The sequence below is a fragment of the Pan paniscus genome, chromosome 10 (assembly GCF_029289425.2).
Source record: "Pan paniscus chromosome 10, NHGRI_mPanPan1-v2.0_pri, whole genome shotgun sequence".
NCBI classification, from domain to species: domain Eukaryota; kingdom Metazoa; phylum Chordata; class Mammalia; order Primates; family Hominidae; genus Pan; species Pan paniscus.
The window spans coordinates 29,478,329-29,496,191 of NC_073259.2; the positions used below are offsets into that span (position 1 = coordinate 29,478,329).

General features: G+C 42.6%; 1 protein-coding gene across 5 annotated transcripts in view; it reads right to left on the reverse strand.

The window, feature by feature from the left end:
- Positions 1-11,896: 11,896 nt before the first annotated feature.
- TBC1D30 (TBC1 domain family member 30) overlaps positions 11,897-17,863 on the reverse strand; it is a 119,305-nt gene continuing 113,338 nt past the window's right edge. For all 5 annotated transcript variants that reach the window (XM_034935511.3, XM_024931248.4, XM_055096507.2 and 2 more), the window contains one exon: positions 11,897-15,528. In XM_034935511.3, the coding sequence (XP_034791402.1) occupies positions 14,741-15,528 (788 nt within the window). In that variant the 3' untranslated portion in view covers positions 11,897-14,740. The remainder of the gene's footprint in view (positions 15,529-17,863) is intronic.

Here is a 17,863-nt window from a genome sequence, read left to right on the forward strand (position 1 = left end):
TTGTACTCATATTTCATCTGTTTATTAACTATCTGATCAAATACAAATCCTCCAAACATAAACTGGAACAAATGAAATGGAAGGAAGATGTTTATTTCGATAAGGCTTACCTATGTTCATTTTTTTCCTAAGCCAGGGGCAGGAGTATTTTTAAATCTGATTTAAATTTCCAACGTCCACTGCAATTATTTCATTTCACCTCTCTCTCACTTTCCTGCAGCGCAATTTCCCCCCACCTCCTTCACTTACAGCCCAAACTCCCATCTCCTGTTCAAATGGAGTAGAGATTCCATCACTCTCTCCCACCTCTACCTGCTGTACTTCCCCACACCAGCTTCTCAACATTTCTGTTTCTTCAGCCTTCCTTCTTATCTCAAAGAAGAGGAAGCTCCCAAGTGTGCATTTACCATTTGGTGTTTGCCTTTCGTTCACCCATCTGTCCTTCCCTGCGGGACTTTAAACTCCGTGAGGGAAGGAATGTGACTTTACTGGTCTGTGAAGCTCCAGAGTCCCATCCTGGCCTGAGAACATTGCTCTTAGTGTCAATAATATGAGGTCATGGCTCACTGGAGAATCGGGATAACACCGAGGAGAGTGGTTAGTCATGCCTTTGGGAGACCTTGAGGAACACAGGTCGTCTACCAGGAGAAGCTGTAATGTCATGTCCAACTCCAGCTCAGAGTTTTGTGAACTCAGTCGTAACTATGATTTTTCAGTTCCCAAATACCTTGTCAGTTCTCCCTTCACATGGCAAAACACAGTGTGTTAACTAAGGAAGCCAAGCAGCAAACCCATGGTGTCTCTTACTCTGACAGTCCACCCTATCCCTTGACACTATCCCAGACTTTTGTCTTGAAAGCGTAGCCTAACACCTTTAAAGAACCAAGGCTAATGAAGTTTGCATATCTTTAGGGAAGTCCAAGTGCCTTTCACTGGGCCATCAAGTGCTTTTGGCAAGAAAGATAAGGCAATAGGAGAGCCAATGTAAAGCAATTCGTTAAGATAATAGAAGAAATAGAAAGGCATTATGCTAATGTTCGCAAATGTATGCCCAATTAAGGCTAATCTGCCTTGGGGCGATAATGCCTGATCCCTACATTGGACAGAAAGGAATATTTGGAAGTTTTTCTGCCAGCCTAGTCAAATTCAATTCTGTGTGAATATTAGCCCTTGTGAGTAATAACAGACCTCTTTAGCATCCACTAATTCATATTCTTTAACACACCATCATTTTTCCCTCAGATTAGAAACATATTTTTTTTTCTCTTTAGGCTAAAACACGCCATTGTTCTGAGGTCCTTTCCGGCTTTATCTAAGAGTGAAAAACAATGCCAAGCGGCCCTTGCCTCTTTCATACACCATGCCCATTAGCTGTACCCCTGTTAACGGGTCTTGGCTTCCATTTCCTGCAAAACTATGACTTTTTAATAATCATGGCCCTTTTGTTCCCAAAGCAACTTAAAAGAGGAGGGACACCAGTGTGGGTCACTGTATTTTAGGATCTAGTTGCCCATGTGGTGTCCACACACCATGAGAGGCCAGCAGTTGTTCCAGTCCAACCCTGACTCTGAGAGAGAAAGATTTTCTGAGTGTCTGTAGTACAGTATCCTCTCCCGTTGCCTCCCAGGTCACAATCTTCCATTACATCACATTAGTGCAGTGGTTTGGGGGTTGCGGGGGACAGGCTTTTAGAAGGACCGTCACCAAGTGGTTAAGAATAAGGGAGCTACAGCCACACACCCAGGTTCAATTTCATCCTCTGCCACTCTCTGGCTCTATGACGTTGAGAAAGTAACATCCTCTCCAAGCTCCAGTTTCCTCATCTATTGCAGAAGAAGGAACACTAAAGCCAGGCGTGGTGGCACGCGCCTGTAGTCCCAGCATTTTGGGAGGCCAAGGCAGGAGGATCACTTGAGCCCAGGAGTTCAAGATTACACCGAGCTATGATTGTGCCACTGCACTTCAGCCTGCGTGGAAAAGTGAGACCCTGTCTCTTAAAAATAAAAGAAGAAACACTGGTACTTACTCTGAGGGGTGGTTATGAGAATTAAAGGAGGCAATCCATGTAAGGCTTTTAGCACAGTGCCTGTCAAACAGGAAGCACTCAATAAATATTAATTGTTATTTTGTGTTTATCTTCCTTCACTATCCCATAGACTCATAATTCTCAAAATTTATGGTCTCTAAACCTCTTTAGACAAACTTTAAACTTAACATAAGCTCTCAAAAATTATGAGGACCCTAAATAGCTTATACATGATATCTTTTATTTAGTGTATTATAAGTAAAGTCAAAATATTTTAATTCTTTTAAAAATACAACAAATCCATTATCATAAATAAGATTCTATGAAAAATAACCACATTTTCCAAAACAAAAATATTTGGTGAAAGAGCAGTATTGCTTTACATTTTTGCAAATCTCTTTCATATGTGGTTTAATAGAAGACAGCTGGGTTCTCCTATCTGCTCCTGCATTCAAGCTGTTGTGATATCACACATTATGCAGCCTCTGAAAACCTCCTTGTATACTTGTGAGAAAATGGGAGTGAAAAAGGCAAATCACGCCCTGATGTTGCTATGAAAATAGTATGACCTCTCGGACTTTATGAAAGAACCCTGGAGCAGTGTCCAGATTTTCTGGTGTCAATATCAGCACCGCAGAGTCTCAAGTTCCAAGTCAGTTCATTGTTGGAGTTGGGAGAATTTTCCCAGACTATAAGGCCAAGAGAATTGGATGTGAAAACAACTGCTGGTGCAACTGTGACTAGGCCCTAATTAAATGAGGCAGGAAAACCCTTAATCCCAACCTCACCATATACCCTCCGGTTCAGAAACTCAGGCCTGAGCCATGCAGAAGCCAGACCCCTGTTGTTCTGCCATTTGGATGAAGCTTGTTTGTGAATAAAATACTGGAATCCATCCATTTCTCCGGATTGACCATTAGCAACTGTTTTTTTTAATTGCTTTTCTTGTTTTTGTTTTTTTAATTTGTTTTAGAAGACAGTCAATTCAAAAAAATTTTTCTTGATGTAATTCCTTTTTCAAAAATTATCTTTTTAAATTCTGGAAATCCAATGTTTATGACTTAAGCCTTGTTATTTTTATACTATTAAAGGTTTGGGGTTTAAGGCTTTGTTTTGTGTTTTTGGCAAGCCTTTAAACAAATATTGTTGTTGAATAAGAACCTCTTCAAATGTTTTACTCATTCTTTATTGACCTTTCAAGATACACACAGTAGTGACATCACAGCCACCATGTCTAGCAGTGACACTCCAAACCATTTACCAGGCAAACTTAAGCAGTGGTTCATTCTCTGCACCTGGTGGGGATGGACAGTCCCTCCTGGAGGGGATCCATTGGTTACCTTTAAGATAATTTCAAAAGAAGGTGGAACTGGGACTCTCTGGGGCTGACTACTTTCTCAGGGAGAGGCATCAGGTGCAAAGCTGTTTTTATCTCTTCAAAGCTCTACAACACAGGCTAGTCTTCCCCTCCCCAACTATTTCTAGAAATTTGAAATGTTATTGTATCAGTCAAGACTAAATTGCTGGCACCAAACCCAAATTGAAGAGAAGACTTTTGGAGGGTAAGGGGTGGAGTATCCTCATTTATTGGAAACACTTTGCAATCATTCCACTCAATTTAGGAGGGCTGTGAAAATATAAGCATAAATAAAAATAATATATAAAACAACATAAACAATACAAATAACATCATGTATGGATTTTTGGCTGTGAAAATTATAACAGCAACTTATTACTATGAACAGCATGCTAAGTAAAAATGGTCCTATTCTTAGCTGAAGCACATTCTAATCTCTAGGTCTGTCTCTATCTCTGTCTTTCTAAATTATCTATACTATTTCTATACCTATACCTATATCTCTCTACATATGTAGCTCAGAAACTTTGTACTTGCTGTTTCCTCTTTCTGGAACATTCTTTCCCCCAAATACATGGATGAGGCCTTCTGACACTATAGCAGTCCCTAACAGCAGCTGTGGGCTCTCCTGTGATTCTCATACCAGTGAGCCTCCTACACCAATGATATACTCCATGCACATGGTGGGGGTTAGGGGATTGGGAACATACGGCAACTTGCCAATGTCAGAATGTTATTTTAAGTCACTTAATTCCACTGAGCTACAGATTTTCATCAGTGAAAAAAAAGAGTGGTCCAGACTGTTAGTTTCCAAACTCTGTTCCCCAGAACCCCAAGATCTCCCCCAAAGCAACTTCAGGGGTAATGCTGGCAATCAGAGAGGAAACCAGTGCGCAGAGCTCTGGCCTCTCTGCCCCCACCTGAATGAGGGTAGTGGTTCAGTTGTACTCCAAAAGTCCAGATATTCACCCTAAAACATACAGGGATTTAGTATGTGATTATAAAGGTGGCATTTTTAATCAATAGGGGAAAGATTAATAAATGGTGCTGGCACCACTAGGTAACTATTTGGAAAAAATAAATGTTAAGATGGAACCTTAGTTCCCAACTTACACAAAAGTAAATTCCAAATGAGTCAGATTTAAACATAAAAAATGAAACCATAAAACTAGTAGAAGGAAAAAATTAAAGAACTTTAAAATAACCACAAAGAAGTAGAGAGAGCCTTTCCAAACATCACACAAAACCCAGAAGCTATAATAGAAAAGATTAATAGATATGACCAAATAAAAATGACCTTAAATCTATATACATGTCAGTAAATCAGCATGAACAAAGTCAAAAGATAATTGACAAAATGAGAAAAATATTGTGACACAGATTACAGACAAGGATGTTTTTCTTAATGCAAAAAAAACTCACAAATCAGTAAGAAAAAGGCTGGGTGTGGTGGCTCATGCCTCTAATCCCAGCACTTTGGGAGGCCGAGGCAGGCTGATCACGAGGTCAGGAGATCAAGACCATCCTGGCTAACATGGTGAAACCCCCATCTCTACTAAAAAAAAAATACAAAAATTAGCCAGGCGTGGTGGCAGGCACCTGTAGTCCCAGCTACATGGGAGGCTGAGGCAGGAGAATGGCATGAACCAGGGAGGCGGAGCTTGCAGTGAGCCGAGATCGCACCACTGCACTCCAGCCTGGGCAACAGAGTGAGACTCCATCTCAAAAAAAAAAAAAAAAACCAGTAAGAAAAAAAACAGCAAGAATGAGCAAAGCCTATGAACAAAGGACATATAAATAACTTTTAAATATATGTCAACCTTATGCATATTTTTCAAACATACATTAAGTACTCACCCAATCAGAAAAGATCAAAAAATTTGATAAGATTCTCAGTAATGTGGGGGTAGGAGGAATTGGGCACTTCCTTACATTGCTGATGGAAGCAGAAACTTATGGAACATCTGTGGAGAGCAATTTGGCAACATGTATCAAAATTTTAAATGTGCATTGTTGACAAGTAATTCCATGTCTTAGAATTTATTCTTTAGCTAACTTCCTTATTAGCAATATTACATCATATGTACAAGGATATGCATATTCCATAGATATGAAATTGGAAGCAAACAAATAATCTAATAATAGATTAGAGAATAAATGTATTGTGCACAGACCTGAAATGGAAATCTATGCAGCAGTAAAAAAGAACGAGGTGGCTCTACTTGCACTGTTCTGGAACAATCTCCATGGTACATAGTGAAAAAGGAAAGTTCAGAAGGTTATTGTGTTACTGCTTACGAAAGTGTGTGTGTGAGAATGTGCTTGAATATGCATAAAACATCTCTGAAAGGATACAAAAGAAAGGAGTAACATCGGTTTCCTGTGGGTAGAAGCTTTGAGTGGACAGGGGACAAGGGGTGGAGGGAGACCTAGTTTTCCTATGTGCTTTTTCGTACATGTTAAATTTTCACCATGTGCAAATATTATCTACTTAAAGTAAAAGTCTAAACAATAATTTTATAATGTTCTGCTCCTTAAAAACCTTTGAAAATCATTGAGCTACATGATGCCTAGGATTGCCATTAGTAATGTTTATTATTGTGATATAACCACTTTTTATTAAATAATATGATTCTGTAATTTGTTTCACACTTGACAAATGTACTAGAAATTCTGCTCCATAGCTATACATGCAACAAAAATCTTTACACTTTTCACCATCTGTTAAATTCTGTTGCACAGACATTTGTGGAGTTCATCACATACGTTATATGTAGCTCAACCTTCCCCAGACCTTAGCAACTTCTTGGTCCAGATAGGGTCCCTGCAGCAACAATGACTCAACACTGTTCTCACAGACATATTTTGAAACAGGGCCTATAAAGTCCTCCCATCCCCTTAACTGGGCAAGGTTTTCTTTTTATATGTATATATATATATTTTTTTTTATTATACTTTAAGTTCTAGGGTACATGTGCACAACGTGCAGGTTTGTTACATATGTATACATGTGCCATGTTGGTGTGCTGCACCCATTAACTCGTCATTTATATTAGGTATATCTCCTAATGCTATCCGGTTTTCTTGAAATCTTCAGGGGGTGCCTCTCATGTGTTCCCAAACAAGTATGCTCCCAGCAGGTACTCCCACGGCTCTGCTGAACACTGCAGGTCCCGTGAGACCCACTTTCTCACCCAGCCCTGCTGCTTCCCCGAAGACGCCATTAGGGATGCCCTAGAGCCCCCCCGCCCCCGACCCCCCGTGAGAAAGCTGCCGCTCACCTGGGGGAGATGGAGCGAATGCCACGCTCTGTTTCCATTGCGTTCTGTCAGACAAATCCCACAAATATGCTGCTTGGGCTCCCAGATTTTATGGAACTTGGTGACACAGCTCTTCATGTTTTGCTCACAGTCACTCTGCCCTCAACAGGACTCCTCCGGTAATGCAGATGGAACCGGAATGGTAGACAAAACTGGGGAAAGACAATCACCTCTCCTTCTGTGATGAGAATATAAGACCAAAGAAGACTCAAAGGGCTTGAGGAAAGAACCATCTTCAGAAAACAAGAACCATGTTCCTTGACTCTGTCACCTCTCTACGCCACCTATTATTATCATGGGAAGACGGAGCCAAAACTGAGAGAACAGTTTAGGAGAGGTTTGAGTCACTGGAAAGTAAAAAATAATCCTGACTACTGTTCACTGATACAGCCACCATTTTGCCCTTATAATCTGTAATCTTCACAACACCTCTGTTCCAGTTAAGAGTTTTTCAACATGAGTGGTAGAAAATCTGACCAAACTGGCTAAACCCCAAAATTGGAATGTTAGCTGATATAGTAAATAAGATGAGACAAATTGGCTTTGGGCGTGGCCTGATCCAGAGCTCACAGGCCCTGAAAGCAGCCTGCTTTCTCTCTGTTTCTCAGCTCTGCTTGCTGAGTGTTAACTCTTCTCCAACAAGCTCTCCCCTCATGGTTACAAGAGAGCTGCCAGCAACAACTCCTGGGCTTTTTCCTTCCAGGTTAAATTCTGTTGCATATTCATTTATGGAGTTAATCACATAAGCTATATGTAACCCAATTTTCCCCAAACCTTAGCAACTTAGGACCAAATCCAGTAGAAATGAGTGAGTCTGCTTACGTGAGAGTTCAAAACAAGAGCCTAGGAATTGAGCTTCTTTTCCTGTGGCTCATCCATGGGTCAGACACCATGGTGAGGAGGAGGAAGAGTGCTGAGTGTCTGAGCTCAGGCCCTGTGCTCCCTCCAGGGCCATCACTGTCACCGGAAGTACATGGGCAGAGGTGGAGGAGGGCTGGCTCCCCAAGCAAAATTAGGGCAGTGTTGCCAAAGCATAGTAAATTCTGGGCAGCAAAGACGGCAATTGTCCACAACAAACCCTATGAGATTGAAATTATTCTCATTGTACAGATGTGGAAATTGAAGGTCTCAGATGTTAAGTAACTTGCCCCAAATCATATAGTGGCATAGATTGGATTTTACCTCATTAATGTGTGCGATGAGACTAAAAGGATAGGTAGGTATCTGCCAGGCAGACTGAAGCAAGGAGGGTGCTCGAAGCAAGGATTTATGAATACACAGCAGTATGAGGGCATTAGCGGAGTGGGGGGCCTTCAGGGAACTTGGAGTTATGGGCAAAGTTATAAGACAGTGTAGCAAAGGAAAAGCTCAGGCTCTGGTGTCAGATAGATCCAGATGTTATTTGCCAGCTAAATAGGTTGCAGTGAGCAGGTTGCAGTGAGCTGAGATTGCGCTACTGCACTCCAGCCTGGGCGACAGAGCAAGACCCTGTCTCAAAAACAAAAACAAAAAAAATTACTAAGGGAGGTTTGTTTTTTTGCTTTGTTTCACATTTTAATATAGATTTCTGGACTCTCCAGGGATAGAGAGATTCCTAGGTTGAGGTATCAGGAAGTTTCCTCCCAGAAAACTGTTGATCACATAGGGGAATTCATCCACCTCCTTCCAACTGGCCAAGGATGTAACTGCTCACTTCACCTTCATCATCTGTAATACAGTGCCAGTAAGCTTCACAGAGCTCTTGGGAGGAATAAGTGAGATAGCACAAAGGAGCTAGCATAGTGCTGAGCTCAAGGAGCTCCACCAATGGTTGATATTATGGTGCTGGTGAGGATAGGTCGCACGAGGTAATGAATGGGGAAGCTGTGGGAAAATAAGACGGAAAATTAACCATGGGTCAAATCATGCTAAGATAAGGATTTTAGCTTTTACCCTCCAGAAAATGAAGAAAGATTTTGACCAGAAGGATGGCCCAATTAGTTTTTCATTTTAGAAAGATCATTCTGGCAGCAGTGTATAGCCAAGCAGCAGAGAGGTGGGGTGGGCAGGGGGAGGGTCCAAAATGGATGACAGTGAGACCAGTTAGGAGACCATTACAATACAGTCATGTGCCACACCACGTTTCAGTCAACGATGGACCTCATGTGCTATGGTGGTCCTGTGTGATTGTAATACTGTATTTTTACTGTACCTTTTCTAATATGTTTAGATACACAATTACCATTGTGTTACAACTGACTGCAGTGTTCGGCACAGTAACTTGCTATACAGGTTTGTAGCCTAGGAGCAATAGGCTACACCATATAGCCCAGGTGTGTAGTAGGCTATACCATCTAGGTTTGTGTGAGCACACTCCGTGATATTCGCACAATGTTGAAATTACCTAACAATTTCCCCATCGTTACCCCCGTCATCAGGTGATATATGGCTATAGTTAACTTGTTTGGTGGTTGCTAAACTTAGTTCAACGTTCAAATTACTAAGGAAGGCCAGGCACAGTGGCTCACATCTGTAATCCTAGCACTTTGGGAGGCCAAGGTGGGCGGATTGCTTGAGGCCAGGAGTTCAAGACCAGCCTGGTGGACATGATGAAACCCCATCTCTACTAAAAATAGAAAAATTAGCCGGGAATAGTGGTGCACACTTGGTAGTCCCAGCTACTTGGGAGACTGAGGCAGGAGAATCACTTGAACATGGGAGGCGGAGGCTGCAGTGAGCCAAGATTGTGCCACTGCACCCCAGCCTGGACAACAGAGTGAGACCCTGTCTCAAAAAGAAAACAATTACTAAGGAGGTTTTTTTTATTTTTTGCTTTGTTTCATGTTTTAATATAGATTGCTGGACTCTCCAGGGATAGGGAGATTCCTAGGCTGAGGTATCAGGAAGTTTCTCCCCAGAAAACTGTTGGTCCCATAGGAGAATTGATCCACCTCCTTCCCAGTGATCAGCATTGCCTAAAGGAAAACTAGAATTGTTATAGCAAGAATGTAAACACTAAGAAACAAGTCAACTTTCTGGTTTTTTAATGTTAAAACAACAACAACTCTTGAAGCCCCTGGGGCACAGGTTGGTGTAGCCAGATAAAGATTGCCTGGGATGGAAGGGATGGAGAGAATGGAATCAAGTGACACTTTGCAGGTCATTTGGTCTGACCAGAGCAAACGACCAGGAAGGAAGCAACCTTCAACGTGATGGTATTTGAAGGTGGGGCCATTGGGAGGTAATTAGGTTTAGATGACATCATGAGGATGGGACCCTCATGATGAGGTTAGTGCCCTTATCAGAAGAGGAAGAGACCAAAACATACTCCCTTTCTCCATTGTGTGAGGACACAGTGAGAAGGTAGCCATCTGCAAACCAGGAAGAGGGCCCTTCCTCACCAGATACCAAATTTGCAGACACGTTGATCTTTGACTTCTCAGCCTCCAGAACTGTGAGAAAGAAATGTCTGTGTTTAAGCCACCTCAGTCTATGGTACTTTGTTACAGCAGCCTGAACCGAGTCAGACATTCAGCATTGGGAGATGGCCAGCAGGGAACGGCATGAAAGCTGACCCAATACCTACAGTACCAGTCCCCATTCAGGTGAGCACTGGCTGCCTTTGTGGAAGAACCACTCCAACAGTTCTGCCTTCAGCCACTGTCCAGCAAAGGCCTCCCATCCATCACTGTATCCTGGTGGCTCTATGACTGTAGACTTGCTGACTTTACTCTGAGCTGCCTGATGTGGATAACAGATAACTCCCACTTCAATGGTCCAAATACTCACCGGCCTTCACATTTCCATCCTGGGGATGAATCATAATTCATCCAAACATCTCCCCTATTCCCAGATGTTTATATTGTTTTCAGGTTTCCATTAGTACATTTAATACTTCAATGAACATTTGCACATAAAGCTTTTACTGCATAACTTCCAACTCTAAAATATCTGGTATTCTTTGACAAAACCTAGTAATGACTATTTCTTTGAGTTCAGGATACCAAGTCTCAAGTACTATTCCCTTCTCAAAAGATACAATTAAAGTTCTTTTTATGAAATTCAATACCTGTTGATGAAGAAAACTCTTAGCAAGCAAAGAATAAAAGGGAATTTTCTTAACCTAATAATAGGCACCTAACAGAAACCTCAACATCTTACTTAATGCTTCTTTTAAAAGTCAGGAATGAGGTATGGGTGTTATGAGTGTTCATTATCACTGCTTCTAAAACACTTCTGTTGGCACTTCCACACTAGAAGTCATAGAAAGGAAAAAAAAGGAAAGAGACTGCTGCCTCTTCCAGGATGTAGAGAAGCAGGCATTCTCATTCACTACTTGTATAACTCCAACCTTTAAGAATGGCAATTTGGAGATATATGTATCTTAAAAATGGACATATTTCCTGACCCTTCAACTCCACTTCTATACGCATATCCTAAGAAAATAATTCGGGCTATGTACATACATGTAACAGGATACTGTCTCTACTACTATCTAATCAGAAACCTCCTATTTGACAAGGTACTGGTTATGTGAATTCTGGCATGAACACATTAGGGAATATTAGTCACTAAAAATCACATTGTATAAGAGCATTTACCAGAAAGACAGCTTAAACTACCACGTTCAACATAACTTTTTTGTAGATAATGGCGTGTACACACATACACAAACGTACTGGAAAGATCTATATCTATATCAGAGTATTGATGATTCTTTATGCTCTTTTTGTTTTCCCAATTTTCTAAAACCTGTGACTTTTCTAATTAGGAAAAATAACATATTTTAAATGCTGCAGACAGCAAAGAAAGTGGCTCAGAAACGATGTAAAGAGAGATTTTATATGGGGAGATGGCAGCAACTATACATCTATTCATACAGAATCCTTAATGCCATGCAGCTAAACTATATTTATTGTTCATTTTATTAAGACAAAAATAAATAGTAGATCTAAAGGTTAATTTTAGGTAAACTCTCTAGGTAAACTCTGTGCTTACTCATATTCAGGAACCAGCGAGTCTGCAAATGCTGGGCAGGTCACAGGCCACCCTGCAACCCAGCGATTAGACTGGGGGAGATGGAGCTTATTGGGCTGTTTCCCTGGTTCATGTGACCAAGGGGGGTCTGGGGTTGGGGGTGAAGGAAGAAGGAAGAAGGGAGAAGGGACTGTCACAACAGTGTTCCATGCATGCACTCAGAAAATGGCAGAACAGTTACAACAATGAGAATCTTTATGCATATAGCTTTGTGATCAATACAATCCTTCAGAACAACAAGAGACAAACAAAGGAATACAATGTCCCAAACAGATGCAGTCCACAGGCTGACATTGCTAACTAGATTTAGATCATCTGGAGGCTTTTGTAAGAGGAACTGAGGTGCAGAGGCATCAGAATGAGTTGATTCCTGGCAAAAGGGCTAAGAGGCTACAGACATATCTAAAAATCAAGAAACCACTACTTGTTAAGTACTTCTGGTGTTTGCATACAGTGTCCAATACATAGGGAAGATAGCAAGTCCATACTGGTCTTTGTACATGCTGTGTGGTAGAGGCTACTGCAGGTTTCTTTATTTTCTAAAGTACGCAAGGCTCATAAATTGACCAATTCACATTGTGATTACTTGGTACAATGCATGCATGTTATTGGTACACAGAGTGCTTTAATAGGAATCTGTTGGATTTTCAAAATTCTGACAAGGCCATTTTTACCTCAGAGGACTATTATCCTTTCACTTATTCATTCATTCAACAGACACGTATCCCAAACTGTGTGTTACCTCATCCATCCCCTTCTCAGGAAGACCAACCCTGGAAACAGGTGAGAGGAGAGTGTTCACAGGGCACAGCATGTGTTGCTGATACTAAGTTTGTGGACAGCAATGGTACAATCCCAAGGACTTGTATAAGTGGCCTCTACCTCATTAACCATTTCCTTGAACCAAGACCATCAGGGAGCTAGTGAGCTGATTCAAGAGAGGAAAGAACAATTCTCCATTCAAGTCAGACATCCCTCAAGGGGAACATGACTATTCTGACTCATTTGAGAAGGGGCAAAGAAAAGGATATGAGGTGGAATCACTATTATCTGTAAAGTTTAGCTGATGGAAGAAAATGGTGTCATTTGCTTAACTTTGGAAAATGCAGTGGGTCTCTGGGCCCTGAGGGTGGTATGCAAAATAAGCCCATCTCTCCACCTACACCCTTCCCAAAAAACAGGCTGTAGGCGTGGCTGCTTTTTAAGAAGCTGGATGCTAACTTCAGATGGCACAGAATTCAAGACCAAAACTGCAATAACTTATTAGTCATATTTTCCATCTTCAGTTCCTTTGGGGGTAAAAATACCATGAAGAAGATAAAATGGCTTTTCTCACGGTATAGGTCATTGTTGTGTTTTCTGTTCAAAAAAAGCCCACACAACCACATTCTCTATTATAAAAAGTAGTACCTCTCATAGTAAAAGCCTGCTCTACAGTTACAGTTTTCGTTTCAGAATTAACAATCCATTAGCTCAAATTAATATTGGCTGCATCAACAATATTCCTGCAAGTATCGCCAATCGTCTTCCAGAGACAAACATGAAGGCTGAGTCTATTCCTCTAATGATGGCGAGGAGAAGGGGATTGAGGAGTGAGCCTTCTGTTCAGCCAAATAACAGGTGCATGAAGCATTTTTAAAATAAACTCCCTGTTCAGGATAAGGAAGTCAGAGCTGGTTTTGTAAAATGCCATCAAGGGACTCTGTACCATCTGGAGACAGGTCCTTTGAGTCAGGAGGGATTTTAGTGAATGGCTTCCCAGTCTTGGTTTTTACACGCTATGTAGCCAATACATCTGTGTACAAAGAGCATTAAACCCACCTATTGCACTGAAGGAAATGTGGCTAAGTCACTTGGAATACCGGGAGTACTGACCTTGAGTAACTGAAGTGCTACTTCACCTCTGTGTGGCTCAGAGTTCCCATCTGCATAGTGGAGACAAGAGGTGCTATCCCTGACCCGCTGGGTGAGAGAGAGCTAGAAAGGGCAGGAGTGAGAGGGAGCTAGAAAGCACTGGGGCCTTCTCCAGAGAAAGGCAGTGTTCAATTAACAAAGTACTCAACAAAGGACTCCAATCAAAAAGCACAAAATTCAAGTAACAGAGTCACAGGTGCTGTGTTCTGGCTTCTGAGCAGAGGCCTTGTGCGTCTGCAGTCTAGAGCTGGTGGGTGAGTGAGCTGTGTGGTGGGGGATGCAGGCCAGGCTCCGCATGGAGCCCATCAAGTCATCCGTACCACTGAGGATCAAAGCTCTCCTTGAGAGGCGAACACAAACCTCAGGAAAAGCTCAGTGGCGCGAGCAAGCTGTCCGGAGCAACTGCGTAAAGCATATGCCAAGTGTGTCCTGTGCATAAGATCTTCAGCTGGGTTATCGACCGAAATTTCAACAGATGAAAGGTTTTCTTCATTTTGCAGGTAGAAATAGACAGTTAAAGAAAGGCTATCTAGATTTTTCTCCTATGATTTAGCATAAGAATAAAAAAAAAATTTGAAACTGGTACTGTGGGAAATCTCACACGACACAATCCCCTCCGTAAAGCATGAAAAGGAAAATCAGGAAGTTTTTTGTAACGAAGAAACTTACTTTCTTTTTACAGTTTCTGTCCTAACAAGCTGGTATGTGCATGCTTGAGTATTAGTAACACCCAGAGAACTGGAAGGTTTGGGGGTGCTGTCACAGGGACTCTGAAGGCCCCCAGAACAGAAGGATGGACGAGAGTTAACAATCTAGATATAGTCTTTTTAAACAGCTCACAATGAAAAATTGGGAAAACTTCACACTATAAAACCACAATATTTATTTTGCCACAAGAATCCACTTCGTCAGTTAGCAAGTAGCTGGGAAAACAGCCCTGTTCTAACTCCTATTATAAAACTTCCAGTTCCCATTTTTTATGGGCTGTTGCTCATCCCTGAACCTATTCATTTTCACTGGACAAATAAAACTCTTTTAGAGCCATTCAGCTGCAACCCTTATACTACTGTGAAAAGGTGAGTCCAGATACAAAGTTTCGGGGAGACATCACCGTTTTTTAGTGCCACTGTTTCCACCGCCGGGTTTGCTGAAGCTCCTACTCATTTGAGGAAAGTGCACGGTTGGGGTTCTTTCTGTAGGGCCATATAATCCCAAGTTCCTGGCAGTAGCAGATTTCCGCAGGGGCTTGACGCTGGGAAAAGGGCTAAAGATGGGGGTTTTTGAGTTGCTGCCTTGGGGAGCTTTGCTGGTGGCTTTGTTTTCTTCGGGTGCGCTCGGCGGCTCTGGGCAGTGCCGCTGGCAGGGTGGGTGCACCCTGAGCTCAGTTTCAGCTGCAGCATCCCTCTGGTTCAGTTCCAGGGCTCCCAACTTCACCTGAACTGCAGACACATCCACATCAGCATCTCCGAACACCGGCTCCGGAGACTGCCCCTCGATCGTCCTCCTGGTACTGCCTTCAGGGCTGCTGCCTTCTCTCCCAGCTGTCGCTGTACAACCAGAGGGGAACGCCTCTGCTGCCCCCAGCCCATTGGTCTTGCTGGCCTCGTTCTGCTCATCTATCAGCCCTATGGTGTCCCCACAGCCCGGATGACTCTTGGTCCTTGGCATGTTCTTTTTGTGGACTCGGATGTGAGTTCGCCATGGGGAGTTGAGCTTCGTCTTAAGGTCTTCGTAGGGGACAGGAGATATTTTCCCTCCTGTGTGACCAGGGATGTGGATGACAGCATTCTTGGCAGCTCTGTTAGTCATTTTCATCTTCTTTCCTAAAAGAAGGTGGTTTATAACTGGAGAACTGTTTACCTGAGACGGGAGAATGCTGGTCACTGGCCCTTTGTCTGAAAGAAATGTTGAAAGGTAATATGAAGTGTACCACAAAGAAACACATCCATCTTGGAACAGAAATCACTTAGAGGTCCTCCCAGCCCCGTCTACCACATCCCTTCCCATGTGTTCCCCAGGGAGGGGCAGAGTCATGTGACTGAAGACAGCAGAAACTGAATTCAACCGAAGAGCCTGGAATACCAATGCGCTCTTCTTTAAAGAGGAAGGGACCACAGGGTGATGATACAAAAAGGAACATCTGACCCCTCATTCCTAATCAGAGCCTGGACTCCCTAATTTTTTTTTTTACAGGGAGCTCTTGGCTCTGAGTAGCAACCTCTGAGTTACTGTACTTAGAAAAATCTTTGCAGATTTAAAAAAAAAAATACAACAAACACTATGACCATATGGATTATCATCTGTCAGCCTCTGAGAGGTAGGAAAAGAACACACTGCATATTATGAAGTGAGATCCAGCAGAATGACAGAAGTGATAAAAAGGTAGTGAGAATGCAGTGAAATCACAGCTATCCAGCATCTAGCCCTACAGGTGAAAAACCACTCCTGTGTCCTCAATGGACTTCGAAAGCCAATTGAAAACTGAAAAGCACCAAAAGCTTTGTCCTCAGCTAGGTGCCGTGGTTCATGCCTGTAATTCCAGCACTTTGGGAGGCCAAGGCAGGAGGATCACTTGAGGCCAGGTGTTCGAGACCAGCCTGGCCAACATGGCGAAACCCGGTCTCTACTAAAAATACAAAAATTAGCCAGGTGTGATGGTGCACGCCTGTAGTCCCAGCTACTTGGGAGGCTGAGGCAGGAGATTGCTTGAACCCGGAAGGTGAAGGTTGCAGTGAGCTGACATTGCGCCACTGCATTCCAGCCTGGGCAATACAGTGAGACTCCTTCTCAAAACAAACGAACAAAAAAGCTTTGTTCTCCTAGAAGGCACTGTCGATGGCATTATCATTGACCACCTGCGGCTATGACCAGACTCCTATTTCCAATGCAGCATTCAACACACATGGTCCCAGGATGGCAGCTGCAGACAGAAATTGTAGGGAGAAGGCCTCTCCCTCTGTGTGCGAGTTTCCTTCTTCCTTGATGTCCATGTCATCTGGCTGAACTAATTTCCACCCTTCTCTACTGTTGTCATTTACCACTGGTCATACCCCAGTATCAACTAAAAATGTTGATAACTGTCTCCTCTTCACCACATTCCTGCCACCTCCCCAATTATTTGACTGTCACTGTGATTGGCCCTCCATTACATTCTCATAGTTCCTCAACCTCTCCAGTTCCATCCTAAACATTATCACCCAGCTCTACCTTATGTGAAAATATTTAATTCTAATACTCCTCATTTTGGCTCTTCTACCTCTCAGGCTCTCAGTCTAACTATATGTGGTAATGAACCACAGAGACTTCTGGCTCCTTGTTCCTCAGGCTCCTCACAACCCCTCATGTGTCTTCGGCTCACTGACACCCCTACCCTGCCAGATGCATGGCTGACCGCTTAGATCACTCCCTCATAGGCATCCCTGTCTCTTTGTCACACATTGCTAGTAAAGCCCCAACCTGGGGTCCATGATCTACATTCTCTTTTCTGAAACTGAGCCCTTTAAATTCATGACCTCCCATTTCACTGGGTCCTCAATGCCAAACAATCTTTTCATTTCCCTTTCTCGCTCCCTTCAATGACCTAACTAAATCTTCATTACTTTCTTTAACCTCTCATTTACTCCCAATCCCCACCTTATTCCCACCAAACAACTTTCCCCCAATTTCTCCATGAAAACAAAAGCTATCAGATCTGAAAGGCCTCTATTTCCCGTCCTCCCTAACCTCGGAAGCTGATACCTCAACCACCATACTCACCACCTTCCACTAAGTCTCAGAAGCTAAGGTCTTTTTGCCTCTAGTTCAAGTTCAATCTCTCCACCTGTGCTGCTAATCCTATCATATACCATCTCATCTAAAACCATGCTACTCAAACCATGGTCTCTGATATGGTTTGGCCATATCCCCACCCAAATCTCATCTTGTAGCTCCCATAATTCCCACGTGTTGTAGGAGGGACCCAGTAAGAGATACTTGAATCATGGGGGTAGGTCTTTCCCGTGCTGTTCTCGTGATAGTGAAGAAGTCTCACGAGATCTGACAGTTTTAAAAATGGGAGTTTCCCTGCACAAATTCTCTTTGCCTGCTGCCATCCACGTAAGATGTGACTTGTTCCTCCTTGCCTTCCACCATGATTGTGAGGCCTCCCCAGCCATGTGAAACTGTAAGTCCATTAAGCCTCTTATAAATTGCCTAGTCTCAGGTATGTCTTTATTTGCAGTGTGAAAACAG